The sequence below is a fragment of the Parus major genome, chromosome 1 (assembly GCF_001522545.3).
Source record: "Parus major isolate Abel chromosome 1, Parus_major1.1, whole genome shotgun sequence".
In the NCBI taxonomy this organism is placed as follows: domain Eukaryota; kingdom Metazoa; phylum Chordata; class Aves; order Passeriformes; family Paridae; genus Parus; species Parus major.
In genome coordinates, this window is record NC_031768.1 from 23,474,454 (window position 1) to 23,490,701 (window position 16,248).

The 16,248-nt window shown below is 37.8% G+C and overlaps 1 protein-coding gene across 3 annotated transcripts in view; it reads left to right on the plus strand.

Moving 5' to 3' along the window:
* The window catches only part of MYO16 (myosin XVI), a 363,582-nt gene extending 354,077 nt beyond the window's left edge, over window positions 1–9,505 (plus strand). For all 3 annotated transcript variants that reach the window (XM_015633144.3, XM_015633135.3, XM_015633117.3), the window contains exon 35: window positions 4,418–9,505. In XM_015633144.3, coding sequence (XP_015488630.1) covers window positions 4,418–4,651 — 234 coding nt within the window. In that variant the 3' untranslated portion in view covers window positions 4,652–9,505. The remainder of the gene's footprint in view (window positions 1–4,417) is intronic.
* The last annotated feature ends 6,743 nt before the right edge of the window (window positions 9,506–16,248 follow it).

Consider the following 16,248-nt stretch of genomic DNA (forward strand, 5'->3'; position numbering starts at 1 on the left):
TACTTTTTTGTCAAAAAATATTTAAAATATGAAACCTTTTTCTTTCTATAAGTATATACTTGCTAAATTTTTAACTTGCATATGAAATAGACTAATTAAAATAATTTATTGACTTACCTTATAGCAGCTCATCTTGATTCTAAGAGAAAGTTGAAATCCAGTATGTCTGCTTTAGTCTTTAAAGTGAAATCTAGGTAGAATTTACAAGTTTAAATCCAAGAAGCAGTTCAGAACCTCATTCTCCAATGACTATGCAATACTCAAATGTGTATAGGCAAAATTATGCTCTAAGGCTTTCATGACTGCCAGCACATAACCAAAGTGCTCTGTCTCCAGCATTTTTTTGTGCATTAAAACTACAAGGAACTCTCTCTGAAGGATTTACTTTAGCACACTAATCTTTGTCCTCCACACAAAGCACAGGAGTCCTTCTGCTCTGCACTCAGAGTCCACCCCTTGTGGTTGCAGTGTCCTCTCAGTATGTGGGAACTTGGTCTCCTCCTTAACCTGAAGGAACTGTGTGTGGTGGGTTGACCCTGGCTGGACACCAAGTGCCCACCAAGCTGCTCTATCATCCCCCCTGCAACAAGACAGGGGGAAATATAAGATGGAAAAAAAATCATGGGTCAAGATTTTAGGCAGCTTACTAAAGCAAAAGTGAAGGTTGTGCATGCACAAGCAGTAAAGAAAAAAGGAAAGAAAACAAAAATACTTTATTCTCTACTTCTGATCAACAAGCAATGTCTGGCCACTTTGTGGGAAGCAGTGCTTCAGCATATGTGGAAGATTGTTCCAGAAGGCAAACTTTGTAAATAATGAATGTACCCCTTCACCCTCCTTTCACCTACAGGTGTGCAGATCTCATATGGTATGGAATATCCCTTTGGTCATTTTGGGCAGGCTGGCCAAGTTGTGTCCCCTCCCAAAATGTTGCCCACCCCCCAGACTGCTGGTCAGGTGAGAATGTTGGAGATGAGGCTGTGCCAGCGCTGCTCAGCAGAAGCCAAAACACCAAAGTGTTATCAGCGCCTTTCTAGCTCCCAATGCAAAGAGGAATATTATTTTAATCTCAGGATCAGCAGAGAGAAGCTGAATCCACATCTTCTAATTTCCCAATATGCTCTAACTTTTAGAGAATGATGAAAGTTATTCCATACATATTATGCTGGAACTGAGTCATTGGTGCTCTGTCACCAACCAAAATCCCTGATACAGCCTGAGAGTGGACTGTGAAGTAGAAAAAAAATAATCCTGAAATCCTCCCTGGGCTGCTCATTACAAATTTATTTTGTCTATCTTGCCATATTTTGCAGTGGAAAATATGGATCTGGTTTAAATCCTTCAATCCATTACAGTTTCCAGTTAATATCTGTGGTAACTCCAAAAGTTCTTTTGTGTGTGACTTTGACACTTCAGCTTTTCTTGTTTGCTCATAAAGAGCTCTGGATACTAAACATGGGGGTGGTGTTTTCACTCAATGGCAGAGCTGTTAAATGCCAAGGATTCAAATACTGTATGTTTTGTGAGTCTAGCCCAAATGCTGTGTTTACCATGTCTGATTGACCATTGACTTTGACTACGAAAATCCTGGTCTACAGTTGTTGCTGATACAGTTGGTGGAAGTTGTTTAGTGTCCATTGTAGTCTTAAAGTAATTAATTCTTAAATCATTTACCCTTCATGATTTACCTGCTCAGGATATAGAATAATAATGAAGAAACATAGCTCACTGTTTAACGTTGTGCTTCATGTAAAATTATTCAGCCAACCTTTTCTATAATGAATATGTATAATAGATCTTTAGCTTGTCACAGGTCTAATCATAAAGGGAAAAGAGAAAAGATATCATGTTATTCAAATAGATCTAATTAAATTAATTGGTTCATTTAGAGCTCTGCCACTTATGCATTTTCTCCCATTTCATTTTGACTACAGTTTCATCTCATGTCCTTCATACAGGCTGTTTTCCAGTTTATTTACAAGATCAGTTTTACAGTAAATAAATGTTTCAGATATTTTTCCATCCTGTTTTGGAGAATATGATAAAATGTGTACACTTATTCGTGAACTGGACCAACTTTGGTCCACTACACACAGGAAAATGCGCTCTAACTGATGACCCAATATTTATTTACAGCTTGCATAAGCAGGGCCAGTATAATAAGACTTCTTCCATGCTTATAAGCTATAAACAGGATGCATTTGTCAATTCCATGCCCAGACAAAATGTACTCAGTTTTCATCTGCACCGATGTGCCTTTTTGTTCCTTGGAATGACACTAGCACTGTCTCCTTTCAAATACTCTGTCCATCTCTCAATCTGAAAATTCTTCCAGAATGCGTTAGTCATGCTATCAAACTTTTGTCACCAGAGCACATCCAATTACACAGTTTCAAAATATCTATTTCTTTATAACTATATTTATCCTCCAGTGTTGAGGCCTGTCTTTGATTAATTATCTGTGAAACCTTTTCACGTGAAATTCCTGTGATGACAGTCGAACAAAGCTTGGTTCTTGTGTGTTCCAGCACCTCTCCGAGAAGCATGCCTAGTGCAGATTCATGAAATGTCTGAAATTTAGTTACAAGTAAGGTATACAAATTGGGAAGACTGTATTCCAATCCATGTAGTTTCCAAAATGGACTATGCTCGTAATTTAAACCCACAAGAAACTACAGGAACTGGCCAGAAGTGAGTAAGGCATGGTAACTCACAAACTATCCAGCTGTTCTATAGGAAAAATCCACCTGACCTGTCTTTCTTGAGAAGTTGTTTCCAAGTGCAAAGTTTTGTCTTCTAATCTTCTAAATCTAAACCACTGAAAAAAAGAAAATGTGGTATGTTTTGTCACTGATATCCCTTTAGCAATATATGTGAAACATTTCATTTCGTCTGAGTTGCTGAGATGCCCTGTTGCATTTTGTGTAAATATAAAAGCAAATAGGTTTTTAATTTTATAATTATCTGAAATTGAGATACACTTCAATGAAGTCTTTCAATCGCTTTTCTTTTTTTAGAAAAGTAATTCAGAACTTTAAACTGTACTTTATTTTACATGTCATTAAGACATATTATAGATTAATGCATTTCTCTTTGAAGTTTCATCCAACCAGAAATTAAGCAAATTCCCTGTACATATTCAGGCACATCGATGTAAGAATTCATTCCTTCTCTGACTGCATGTGCATGTGAAAGGTCTGAATTGCACAGGATAGATTTGCAAAAGCAGTGTAAAGCCTGGCAAGCCTCTGAACCCAGCCACTTGCTATTCCTTGAAGGAAGAGCAGGAGCCACAGGAATAGCCCACAGGTAGTTCTGCCCCAGGAACCTCGCTGTCTATCAGTGACAAAAATGCCCTTTGTGTCACTCAGCTTTTACTTGCAACTCAAACTAATTATGTGTGTGCACATTGTTTCCTTTTTCACAGCTGACATGCAGCCATCCCTTGTTCTGACAAGCAGAAATGCAACCTTAATGTGAGGCCACTGTGTGAGGTGAAATGTGGGCATTTTAGTCATGCCATAGGTGCCTCTTACAGTGGGGGTCTTAAGAAAAATGGTAACAGGATAAGGGTTGTGGGCTATTAGATGTTATGATGGGTTTGTTTCATATTTTCTAGTTAAGCCTCTCCTGCTACAGAATGCTCCCAAGCCAATAGAACTCAGTACTTGCTCTAAGGGCTGCTGTGCTGCATAGGTGTCAAGTAAGTCTTAAAGGATGGTGAGATGGAATTCATGGACTTGTGCTGCCATGAGGGCTTCAAACTGGCTTGAGCAAAATAAATTATCACTGCAGTAGAAGAGCTAGATCGGAAGTAACAGTTTCTTCAAGGGGGATTATGAATATGGTACAGAACTGTGGCTACTTCAGAATGAATTGATAAATAGATTCAAGCCAACTGAAACTACAGTTAAAGTTGTTAATGTGTACACTGGAGTAAGACAGGGACTGGCCTCTGGTGTTGAGGATAACACCTGTCTCTTACAAGTAGCTTTACTGATTCTAGTATGCAACAAAGATTATGATTTCTTGGTTATGGCTATTTGGATATTTACATTTAGAGAAAAAAACCTGGCTACTCCTGCAGCAGCTGTAGGCAGTGTGCACAAAGCACATACTGCTTTGTGTGTCTTAAGGAATTGTGTTCGTGTACCCTTTGATGACACAGGGGAGTTTTTTCTGTTTCATTTTGGCAGTGTCCTCATACAACTACAGACAATGTGACTTTAGACTCTGTGACTTTCAGACATGAGATTGCAATAAGGCAGTTCTAAATCACTAATGTTCTTTATTTTCAATGTAAAGAGTTTAAAAATTTTTTGGAGGACAAGTTTGCTTCAAATTATTAACAGGCTTATTTGATCTGTTTTCTTAATCCACCTTTATTATTATTGTTATTATTATTTTCTTCTCACAGGTTATTCATCAGCTTAGACTTTCTGAGAATGAGAGTGTGGCTCTACAAGAGCTTCTAGATTGGAGGAGAAAGCTGTGTGAAGAGAGAGAAGACTGGCAGCAAATATTGCACAATACTGAACAAAGAATCACAGCCCCACCTCCACCCCCCTTTAAGAAGCCGACGCTGCTGAAGAAGGTAGAAGAGACCTCCTGCAACAGACTTTCTTCAGGCATATGGGATACCACCATATGATTCAGATGTGTGTTTGCAGACTGTTAGGGTTGGAACCATCTAATGACTTCAATCTGCACAATCAGCGAGTTTTCTTCCCTTCACAAAACGTGCAGGGATTTTTTACAAGCACTAATTCAATAGCACAGGATGGAGGAGCTGTTTAGATCTGTCACGTGTGTGTGTGTGCGTGTGTGTGTGTACATGTGTGTGTTTGTTCTTTTCATATATATACATGTATACATATATGTGTGCACCAGCAAGTATATGTATGTATGCATGGGTATATATATGTATGGAGACAAACTGCACTATAAATACTTAGTTTAAAAGTCACTTAAAACAGTCACTTACAGTTCTCCCATGGACAATGAAGAAACTATGTTAAGCAAGTGAAGATAGGGAGAAGTGACTGACAGACATTTTGGAGAGATCAGGAAAGTCTGTGTGCACACTGTACAGCTGTTTTATACAGTACAAAAATATGTTTCTTGTTCCCTAATGAATGGGTTTATTATATTACATGTATACATATATATATATATTTCTTTGTAGATGTCTGTGTTCCATGGAGATTATTTACTTGTTTATTTCTGGTGTTTTATAACTTCATGCAATTGGTGCTGTCGTTCTTTCTTCAAAATACAGGTAATAAATTCAGTACTTGCATTTTTCTTTCATAGATTATCTTTAACAACATACCAAACAGTTTCAACACTGTGTTATTTTTTTCAGAACTGGCAATATCTTTTCTAAAATCCAATCCTGAAATTCTTGCAAAGCTCCTATGTGCAGGAGTGATTTGGTGCTGTTCACGATCATGAATTAGACACCATTACTTCTTTTTGATGGACCTGCATTTCTGAATGCATGAGCTGTGAATTTTGAAGTTACATCTCCAATCTTATTTCATTCTGGGTTATGTAAAATAATGAGGCATTCATTTAGATTATAAGTGTGGTTTGAAATTCATACCTGATTATGCATAAAGTCAGGTGTCAGTGGAAAGATACATAATGGTAATGAGGTATGAAAATAGGTCTGTGATTTACTGTTACAAGCCAGAAGGCTTTGCAGAGATGGATATATCAAAGTATTATGTCCTTATTATGGTAGCACAGTGATGCATTTATACCTCAAATTTCATGAAATGAAATGGTTTCAGAAATTGCAGCATTCTAGTTAGTGTACATGAGTTCGGAGCAGTAATGTTAATTTATGAAAAACATGCTGCTGGGAACTTGTTAGTTATTTCCCAACAGTCTTTGAAATACTACTTTACCACTAAAAGGTTTAATTCATATATATTTAAAGGTACTTTTCCAGGACTACTTATTTTAAGTTCTTGGAGTATGTAGAGCCAATGTGGAACCCTTTTCTTGGTTGTTTGTCCCATTCCTATTGAGGTCCAGGAAAAAGTGTTTCCAGTTTTGCAAGTGGATATAAAACAAATATTTTCAAATATTGCAAGTGGATATAAAACAAATATTTTCAAATATAAGCTAGGTCTAAAATGGTGCGCTCACTCTTGGTTGGAAGTTGTTGGAAAAGGAGAAAATCCATAGAGGTGTAGGTTTTTCCATCATGTTTGAGAGAAGTTTCAAGCAGGCTGAATAGTAAAAAGCAATCACATCCTTGTTTGTTTGCTTATAGAGGTAAGCAGCAAAATTCAAATTATTCCCCTGAGTATCATCAGGCTGTAGGCAGAATTAAGCACCTTCTCTTGCTGGAGATTAAAACACATATTTTGAGTGGACAAGGAAGGGGAGAAACCAAGTTAATTCAAAACTTTACCTTGTTACCACTGTTATCTTCACAGAAGTCCTCTATGTAAGATTATCCATTTCTATTTCATGGAGAATGAGGATCTTGAGACTCCAAATCTTACCTTTGACTGATGTAAACGGCCACAGATAATGACTTTATCCAGGAGGGGCAGGTAACCCCTGTGAGTGAGGTTATGCAGAAAACAATTCTCACCTGCTACACAATTATGTCGGATTGAGGCTCTGCCTGGAAGAACTGAGGTTTCTGGTTTATTGCTCAGATAACCAGGGGCACACAGAGATCCCTCTGTGAGTGCAAAATGAAACAGCTCCTGAACTGGATGCAGGAGAGCTAATTAACCTGACCTTGCAGTTGTTTTGCTTCCAGGATGGAGGTTGTTATCCCTACAGCATCCCTATCCATAGCCACAACATCATGTACCCAGCCAGCCTAGCAGTGCTGAGCACCTCAGTGCACTGAGACGTGCAGACATGCCCTGAGGCTTATCACTGCCCAAATGGGCCTGGCAAGCAGCCCTCTCATAAGCTCCATCGTATTGCTAACCCTAATGCTCACTAGCTGGCTCGGCCACTGGTAGCAATCAATCCACAGCAGCCTGGAAGTTTAAGACAAGCTGTAAAAACTGACTGAGAAGCCAGTTTAGATCATGCCAAAATCCCTGCTGATGCAGTGATCTTGCTCCCAGTCACTTGGCTATTTGCAAGCTGAGCTTGTGTATCTCCAGATAATACTGGTGTCATTGCTGCTCTTGGAATGCAGGAGTACCCAGAGGGGAGAAAATGCATTTGTCAAACGGAGTTTAAAATGGGAAACAGTATAAATATACATTATCCTACTTGCAGTCTTTACTAAAAGTTGTGTTAGAACTGTGAGCAGCCTCAGGAGCTCAACTGTAGGAGCTCAAATGAGGTCTTAGGGAACTCTTTTACTACTCGTTCAAAGTCTATATTGTGCCCCATTACAGCAGTATGAACAAGTGTGGAAAAAAAGGCATGTTGATTTTCTAGCAGTTTCATCAACACAGTTACATGGGAGAAGCCAGTACACCCCTGATTCTGGCAATCTGATTCTAGAGACAACGAGCAAAGCAGATTATAATCCCCTGTGCAGAAGGCCTTTGTGCTGTTTTTTGCAAATTTGGGTAAGATTTATTTTCTGGGGTTGTTCTTTAATGTGTGTCACCACAGCGCAATATGACAAACTTCAAAGACTTTTTTTCTTTTGTTTCAATTTTGTTTTTAATTTGAGCTTACATAATGGCTTTTTACTTGGAAAGATTTTTCAGGATATTCCATTAAAGAGCAGTACTATAGGAATAAAGTACTTGCTTTAAAACACATTTTAAATATTCTCTAATGGCAGTAAGACACTCCAGAGTGTGATTTATGATGTTATAATTCACACCTAGTGTGTTCATTGGTCTCTTGGCCTTTGGCCTCGTGCCTAACAATGCAGTTGGTAGGGAATTATTATACCATAATTCACACCCCACTGTGTCTTATTGCTTAAATAACCATACCCCCAGAGGTGTCTTAAAACTACCATTAAAGTTTATATTGTGTATCAAAATGTGTTTACAGGGCTGGGAAAATATACTATTGACATTTTGAAATGTTGAGAAGTAGTTTTAGTAGAACTGTACAGTGCTTGTAAATGAATCTCCCCAGTGGAGTGTGCACCAGCCAATTACAGTATTTCTTGAGTGTATGAAGTCCTGTCTTGCACATTAAAAAATAGCTTAGAAATAAAAAAAGCCTTATGAATTTAATATTCTGAAGGGGAAGATTAAACTCTGTGGGCATGCTAATGCCCTTACCATCCAGTGAAAAATCTGAAATATATTTATATTTGCAATAAAGCAATTTCAGGATGCTGGGATTATCATCAGATAATCACTCCTCCACATTGTGCCTTATTGCTTAATTTTTAATATGTGAAAAAACCAAAACGCCTAACAAATCAATCTGTCCTTCAGCATAAGGTAAGAGGAATCAGATACATTTTACACTTTGAAAAGTCATTGGTCTTCAAGCCAAGGGAATTATGAAACCATATTAAGCCACAATAAAGGAAAAACAACATCTATTGGCAGGTAAAATTTTATAAAGCTTGTATACGTTACTTGTTACTACTGAAATAGCACTTGGTGTTTTTTAGTTGCTGTAGTTACATCCCTGTTGCAGTTTTTAAGCAAAACTTTGTTTTTAAAAACTGATTTGGACGTTCAGAGAAATACATGCACCGATATTTTTCAAAAGATCTGTGTACAGCATGAAGTGATAAGCCTTTTAAAAATTTGTATTGTTTACAAAACAATAGTATGATTGTTGAGTAAGTGAATTGCATTTACCTTTTTTTTTTGTCAATGATCCTTTTTTATTCTAAAAGGTTTAATTACTTTCATTAGTAACTTTATTATACTGCAGATCCTTTGTGTGTGGGACAAAGAATTTCATTAACTTGCTAAGAAAGCATAATAGATTGTAGCATAGTTCTAAAGTGATAGTAATAGCCATATTAATTGTAGCTTTTAATTCTGCTGTATAGTATTGGCATCCCTAGTAATCCTGTTATCTCTATAAAGCCTGCTAATATCTGAAATGCTCTGAGGAACTTTAAGTAAGTTTTGCCATTCACTTGTTAAATAATAAATGTAACTAAACTCTGTACAAATCAGTTTTCCAGAATGGTATTAAACATTTCATGGCTTTGTGTTTTAAATATATAATTTTTAAGAAGAAAACACCACCTGAGCATAACTATTTGACAATAGCTGAACAAAATAGAAGAAAATGCTTTTCTTCCAGTTCTGCTGTTCTCTGTATACTCAGGACTTTCCTTTTGAGAAGAAATAAATAAAACCCAGTGCTGGCTTATACTTTGGCTGTGAGAATTAGATCATTAGAGAAGACTGTCTGTCCTACCCACTGTGGTTTGGCCTTTTCACCAACCCATGAATGTATGTTGGATCTAATCAAATAATACATTTTGGTGTGAAGTCTCATAGGCAAAACTTTGGTCAAGTCATGATTCGACTTTCTGAGGATTTTTGATTTATTACACTAAATAAAACAACCTCATCTTGGATTAGTTAGACATATTTATTTTAGCCTTAATTAGCTTGGTTTAGTTCTCATATATGTGAATAAAGTCCCCTCTTAGCACTTTCCTATTTCCTTTCCTGTCAGCTTAGCTTAATTTTCAATCAGACTTCCATGATAAAAAAGATGTTTTTAAATGAAATTACGGTATAACCTTTATGATTATATTTTGAAAAAAAAAAATCCTCTAAAATAGTGAAATAGAATATTTCAGTATTTCAATGTGTTTTTCACCTTTTCTAGCTGAAATTATGTGTTGGATGCAGTCTGAATTTACACAGTTGTAATTACAACTCTTCACAAACACACATTTTCATAAATCCACTCCTCTCTGAAAAGACCACACTGATGGATATTTGTTTTGAGATGCAGGAGAATTGCTGAAGTCTTTTGAGGTATCAACAAGGAAAATTTGACAAGCAAGGGTATATTGCTGTCATAGCAATGTTCATGTGATATCTATTAACTAATACTTGTGCCCTCACTGTGTTTTATTTGGGCTCTAGCCCTTTCTCAGTCTATGTAGTCACCTGTCTCCTGATACTCATTAGAGTAGAGAAGAAAAGAATCTGTCATATACTCTCAGAGAAAGGGGAGAAATGTGTTACAGACTCTTTCTAATTAAAGCTTAATATAAATTACTTACATGTTTCCAAAAATGAGTATTGGAATGCAACTTTCTCACTGCCCAACTGTGACCAAACCACTAGGGTAGAAAGTTGTGGCAATGAAATAGCCACAGCTATCATCACATTGATTTTTTTATGCAGATATAGCTCCTCTGTCTCACAAGATAGTACAACTTGGTGGTCAGGAAATTATTTTAAAATCTAGGAGACCTGATTATGTATCCTTTAGGGAAGACTCCACATGGTTTGTCTGAATTAAAACCATCTCTGGCAGATTTTAGTGCAAACCCTCCCTAAAATAGTGGTCAGAGCCTTACAAATCTGATAGGCAGGAAAAGAGTTGCCTAATCTGACAGGACTAAGATAGGAAAACATTCATCAGTGGATGGGTAAATTTGGGTAAATGCTTTGGAAATTTCCAGATATCATGACCTTCCCATGGTTCTGACCAGTAACCTGAATATAGATTTAGTGTAAATTCTTGCCTAATGAAACTAGTCACAATCAGTCAATGCAGTTAACAACATCTTGAATAGAAATTACTGCTTTAGTCATCTAAATTTATATTTTAGTAACATGATTACTGAAAGTATTTATTCACATCTAGCTTTTACTACTGTAGCTGCCATGTCTGTAATACAAATTTAGCAGTTAGAAAAAGGAAAAAGTAAAAAGACTATGGAAACAAGTGCATTTGAAACATACATTCTATGTTCATGCTGAGACTGGGGCTCCTTGGCCTTTAGAATCATAATTAACACGATAGATGCCATGTGATCTAAGGTCAATACATGTCCCAAAAGTTCCTCTCGAAGTTTAAAGACTTCCTCTGCCTTAATTCTCTGTCCTATGTAATCCCTGACTTGTCACCAGGCATGAGTAGTTACCAAAGTCCGAGATCATGCAGCCTGGAAAGAGCACATCTTTTGTCTCCTGGGGGAGACAAACACCCAGACCTCAGCTTCTCTGAGCTGGGAAACACATTCTATTTAGTTGATCAAAGGCACAATGATGGATGATTTATATCAAATATCTTGTGTAAGTGTGCTTGCTTTTCTGGATAAGATATGACATTGTAGCAGGCTTTTTTGTTGGACAGACAGGTTGATTTGTACCTGGGGAATGTGGGCCTACTTTAAGTCCATGATTTTACAGAGATGTTCAGTTAAGTTCAGGATTTGACCCTAGCTGATTTTTGTGCCCCACAGAGGATTTACTTGTGTGTGTACAAGAGTCCTGCCAAGCATTCAAAGACCTTCCAATAAAAAAAAATAGAAATTATATATATATATATTATTTATCTCCTAGTTTATGTAATCCATCTGTAGGAATAAAAGGGATTCTAGTGAGAACTCTGATCCTAGTGAGGATTCAGATCCTATAAGGAAATTTCACAAGACCTTCCTTTTTAGGTGCCTTGTTTCTGGAGAGGTAGGCATGACTAAGCTGAGTTTCCATGTTGGGTGGTCTGGGCTTCCAATTCCTGACTCCAAATTTCTCATCATGAAAGAGGCACTGTACTCAGGGGAGAAAAGGAGAATCATAGATTTGTTTAGGTTGGAAAAGATCTCTGAGATCGAGTCTGACAGTAAACCAAACACTGCCAAGTCCATCACTAAACCATGTCCCTAAATGTCACATCTACAAGTCTTTTAAACACCTCCAGTCTAAACCTCCATGGCACAACTTGAGGCCATTTCCTCTCATCCTATCTCTTGTTACTTGTGAGAAGAGACTGGCCTACACCTTGTACAGCTTCCTTTCCAGGACTTGGAAAGGCTGATAAGGTTGGATTCCTTTACTGCCGAGGCAGGCTATTGAAACTTCTTTCCCCCATGGGTAAAACCGCTTCCTGTCCACTCAGCAGCCCCCAACCTGTTCTATTAAATAGGGGTTTTCCACAGGGGATCCAAAATTTTAATTTGTTTTTGAACAATATTAATGTTCTGCCAGCCCATTCCTTCAGGCTGCCAGCATCCACTGACACATCAGCCCTGTCCTCCAGAGATTTACTGAAGCATTGGCTCCTCTTTATCTTGCTACATACACAGAATTTGCTGTGTATTATGCACAAATGTATTGATTGTACAGCTCATTAATAAAGATACAATTTTCCTTAGTGTTAACCCTGAAGGAAAGCTACTATGTGGCTGACAGCTGGACTTTATGCTGTGGTAATATACTTTGAACCTGGTGGTCCAGCCAATTTGTTACCGAACGTGAAGTACACCTACCTGAATCATATCTCATCAGTTAGATTGTAGGCTGCTCTCATAGACAGCAATCTTGGTTCACAATAAAGTAGATAAAGAGATGGCTGAAAATAAGTTCCAAGAAAGTAATCTTGTAATTGGCAAACTGGTAGGAGAGATTCCACCTTGGATCTCTTCTTAAGAGAGTCATCTTAGACCCACTTCTTTTCCAAATATTTGTTATTTAAATAGAAGAAGAACTTGTATAAAACTAAGGGTGGCATCAAACTCTAATGAGCTTAAAAGAATGCTGGGCCAGAATTCAAAATTATAATGAAAAATTGCAAAAGGTTCTCCCACAGAGTGGGAATTTAAGAGATGCTCATTTAGCCCTCAGTGGAGAAAAGCATGCCCACAGTCTGAGACATGACAGGGTTTTAAAGTTCTCTAGAAAGAGAAAAGATCCGTTTTGGAAGACCATGTCTAGAAACCAAGTATAGTCTGGTGTAGTTTGTGTGTTCTGTGCTGAGACAGAGATCTATGGCACACAGCACTTGGCATGAAACAAATTGTATTGTCATAAGTGTGGTATTGCATGGAGATATTCTTTGTGAATGTGTGTGTGCATGTGCCTCTTTTGCTGTCTGTAAACTTAACATGTTCTCCTTAGGTGTTACTACAAATAAAGCCCTTATAGGAGCACTGGGATTCTCAATTCAAACTTGGCAAAAGCTCTGCAAATTCTATTCCATTATATGTCTTCACGTGTTAGAAATGTTTTCCTTTCCCTGTACAGTCCATGATAGCTCTGAATGCTGTTATTTGGAGAAATAATGCTTCCTATGTCTCCCTCTGTTTTTCATACATGGAAATAATAGGTGGGTGAGAGTTCTGTAAGATAAAGCAAGATTTAGTTCTGCTTGGGTGCAATCACGGAACATTTCAAAGGTACCACCAGGCAGGAAAGTAGTTCCACAAGATCATGGTAGTTGAAAATTAGGAAGCAGTTGATTTTATCTCTCTCCTTGTTTCTGTTTTCTTCATACATTTTTAAAATATATTTAAGTCACAAACAATGACTTAAATTATGAGAAAGAATCTCAGAATCATAGAATTTTTTAGGCTGGCAAAAGACCTAAGAGAAAAGGTCTTGAAACTACCAAGAGCCAGGAGTCATCTTTTTATCCAGATACTGCTATTACAAGATCCATTTTGCTTTGTTGCAGCCTTGACATGAATGCACATGAAGATAAGACTGAGAGCAGCGCTGAGGAGAAGAACTTGGGGGTGTTGGTTGACAAGAAGTTTAATATGACCCAGCAATGTGCACCCACAGCCCAGCAAGCCAGCTCTGTTCTGGGCTGCATCCAAAGCAGTGTGGGCAGCAGATCGATGGAAGAGCTCCTCCCCCTCTACTCTGCTCTTGAGTCTCCACCTGCAGTGCTGCATCCAGCTCTGGGGTCCCCTGCACAGGAAGGACATGGAGCTGTTGGAATGAGTCCAGAGGAAGATGGCCAGAGGCTGGAGCTCCTCTCCTATCAAACAGGCTGAGAGCTGGGGTTGTTCAGCCTGGAGAAGAGAAGGCTCCAGGGTGACCTTACAGCACCTTCTGGTACCTAAAGGGGGCTACAAGAGAGCTGAAGAAGGACTTTTACAAAGGCTGTAGTGACAGGACAAGGGGTAGTGGCTTTAAACTGATAGATGGAAGGTTTAAATTAGATATTAGGAAGATACCTACTGTGAGGGTTGTTGAGACACTAGAACAATTTTCCCAGAGATATTGTGGATGCCTCGTCCCTGGAAGTAGTCAAGGCTAAGTTGGATAGAGTACTTGTGCTCCCTTGTCTAGTGGAAGGTGTCCCTACCCATGACAGAGGGGTTGGAGCTAGATGATCTTCCACACCAAACCACAGTGTGATTCTAAGGTACCACCTCACCAATATGATAAGGTAAATCTCTGTAATCATTCAGCTTTCAAGGTTAATGAGATTGCTAGCTATGGGTGAGCTGTGATAGTTCTCTAGCAGGTGATGAAGCCATGAACTTATTTTCCCCACAGGATTTCAAACTGCCAACAAGTTGTAGTAAAAGTGCTCACTTACTTTAAGCATTGAATGTTGTCCTACATATAGAAGACAAAAGACATGCTGCTGCTTTCATAAATGTTCTTCTGAATTACAAATGGTTACTTAATAGACAGGAGAATGTCTCTCACCTTTACTGAGATTAGTTGGTCTGGAAGAGGCTACTTCATTATCAGAAACAAGTGGGAACCACCATAGAAAACCTTTCCTACTCCTTGTCAGGGTCAAGTGACTAGTTCATTATGTCCTCTAATAAAAGCACAGCTCCTTGTTTCTAATTGCAGAACCTATTTCAGACAATTCCTAATTTAAACACATGTAAACACATAGAGAGATATAAAACCCACAGGTTATGACCCAAGAGCACTTGCACTTGGAAGGTGTCATTCAGTCACATAGAAGTTTCTGATTTCAATCTGATCATTGACCTCCATATTAGTGGAATTTATGCAAAGTGTGCCCTGAAAACTTTTGTAGGCAAGATGCTTGTGGAAATTTTACTTTTTCCCCTGATTACAAAGTAAGAATCAGTAAAATAATCCAGTTTAAAACTTTGAACATGTAGTCAAGTGCAAATGTGAAGAGGTGAGCAATCAGGTCCTGCACAGATAAAGATTTGGAAGTCTTGAGTGTTTTTGCTGTAGATTGTACATACTGCTTTTACCTGCTCTTTTCAAGACAAAAACCAGTTTAGATACTTTTAGAATTCCTGAACAGATAGCATGTAAACAAATAGCTGTGCAATGATTTTTCTAGTTGTGCTTCATCTTTCTACTTCAGCTCAGTTGGATCATTGAGACTTTTTGCAGTGCAAATCAGAATAACTACTGATCAATTTATTCTCAAAAATTTAAGTCTGCATGTGTTCAGTAAGTCAGTCTCAGTGGTTGTGAAAAATACTCCTTTGCATCTTTCTGATGCAAGACAACTTGCTCCCCTCATTTGACTCTCACCTCCAGCCCAGTAAGAAATAATCATACTTCTACTATTCTGTTCCTACTGTACAAGTCATATACTAATATGTTTGAGGTGCATATTGAACACACTTGCTGCTTCAGATTCTTTTTCAGTGTAAGAGTCATAACTTCTGTAGCATCAATAGTAACGGTAGTAAATTCACAGCTCTGTGATTGACATAAACTGTTAGTACACATTATGTTCTGAAGCATTGTGTTTAGAATGAAACCTCTTTCCCAGTCATATGGAGCACTGTGAGCTCATGCTCATCATGTTATGAGGAATAAGTTTCAAAACTGTCATCTTGAAACTATGAAACAATATCTTCACTTTGAGCTTACTTGTGATTTTTCATAAGAAGCTTCACTGGCATCTAAAGGGAAATGTATGCTATGAAATAAGAATTGAATAACATTAACCAAAAAGTTTATTACATGTAAAGAAGTGGGCAAGCAAACAAATACAAATTTTGAAACATTTCTGCTTTCAAATTCTTATCACTTTTCATTTAAATTGAAGTTTTTGACTTTCATTATCAGAATAAAATGGAATTGAAGAAGCATTTCTACTTCATTATGTGCAGCAAAAAAGGATTGACAATAGAGAACTATTTTCCACCTCTCATGTGGATATGGTCATTATTTATTGGAGGCTGTTTTGTAACACAATGACCATCTGTCAGTAAGCACTGAAAACACTCAATCATGCTGGCTGTTACTGTTAAAATGACACAATCACTGACTGCTGTGAGGGATTAATAGATTTTTATTTTTTTTCTGCTAAGAACAATTACATATTTAGAAAGCCAAATGAGCTATCATTGAAGTTGGTAAAAATCCTGAACAGCTCTGCTGGAATCCAGGTATC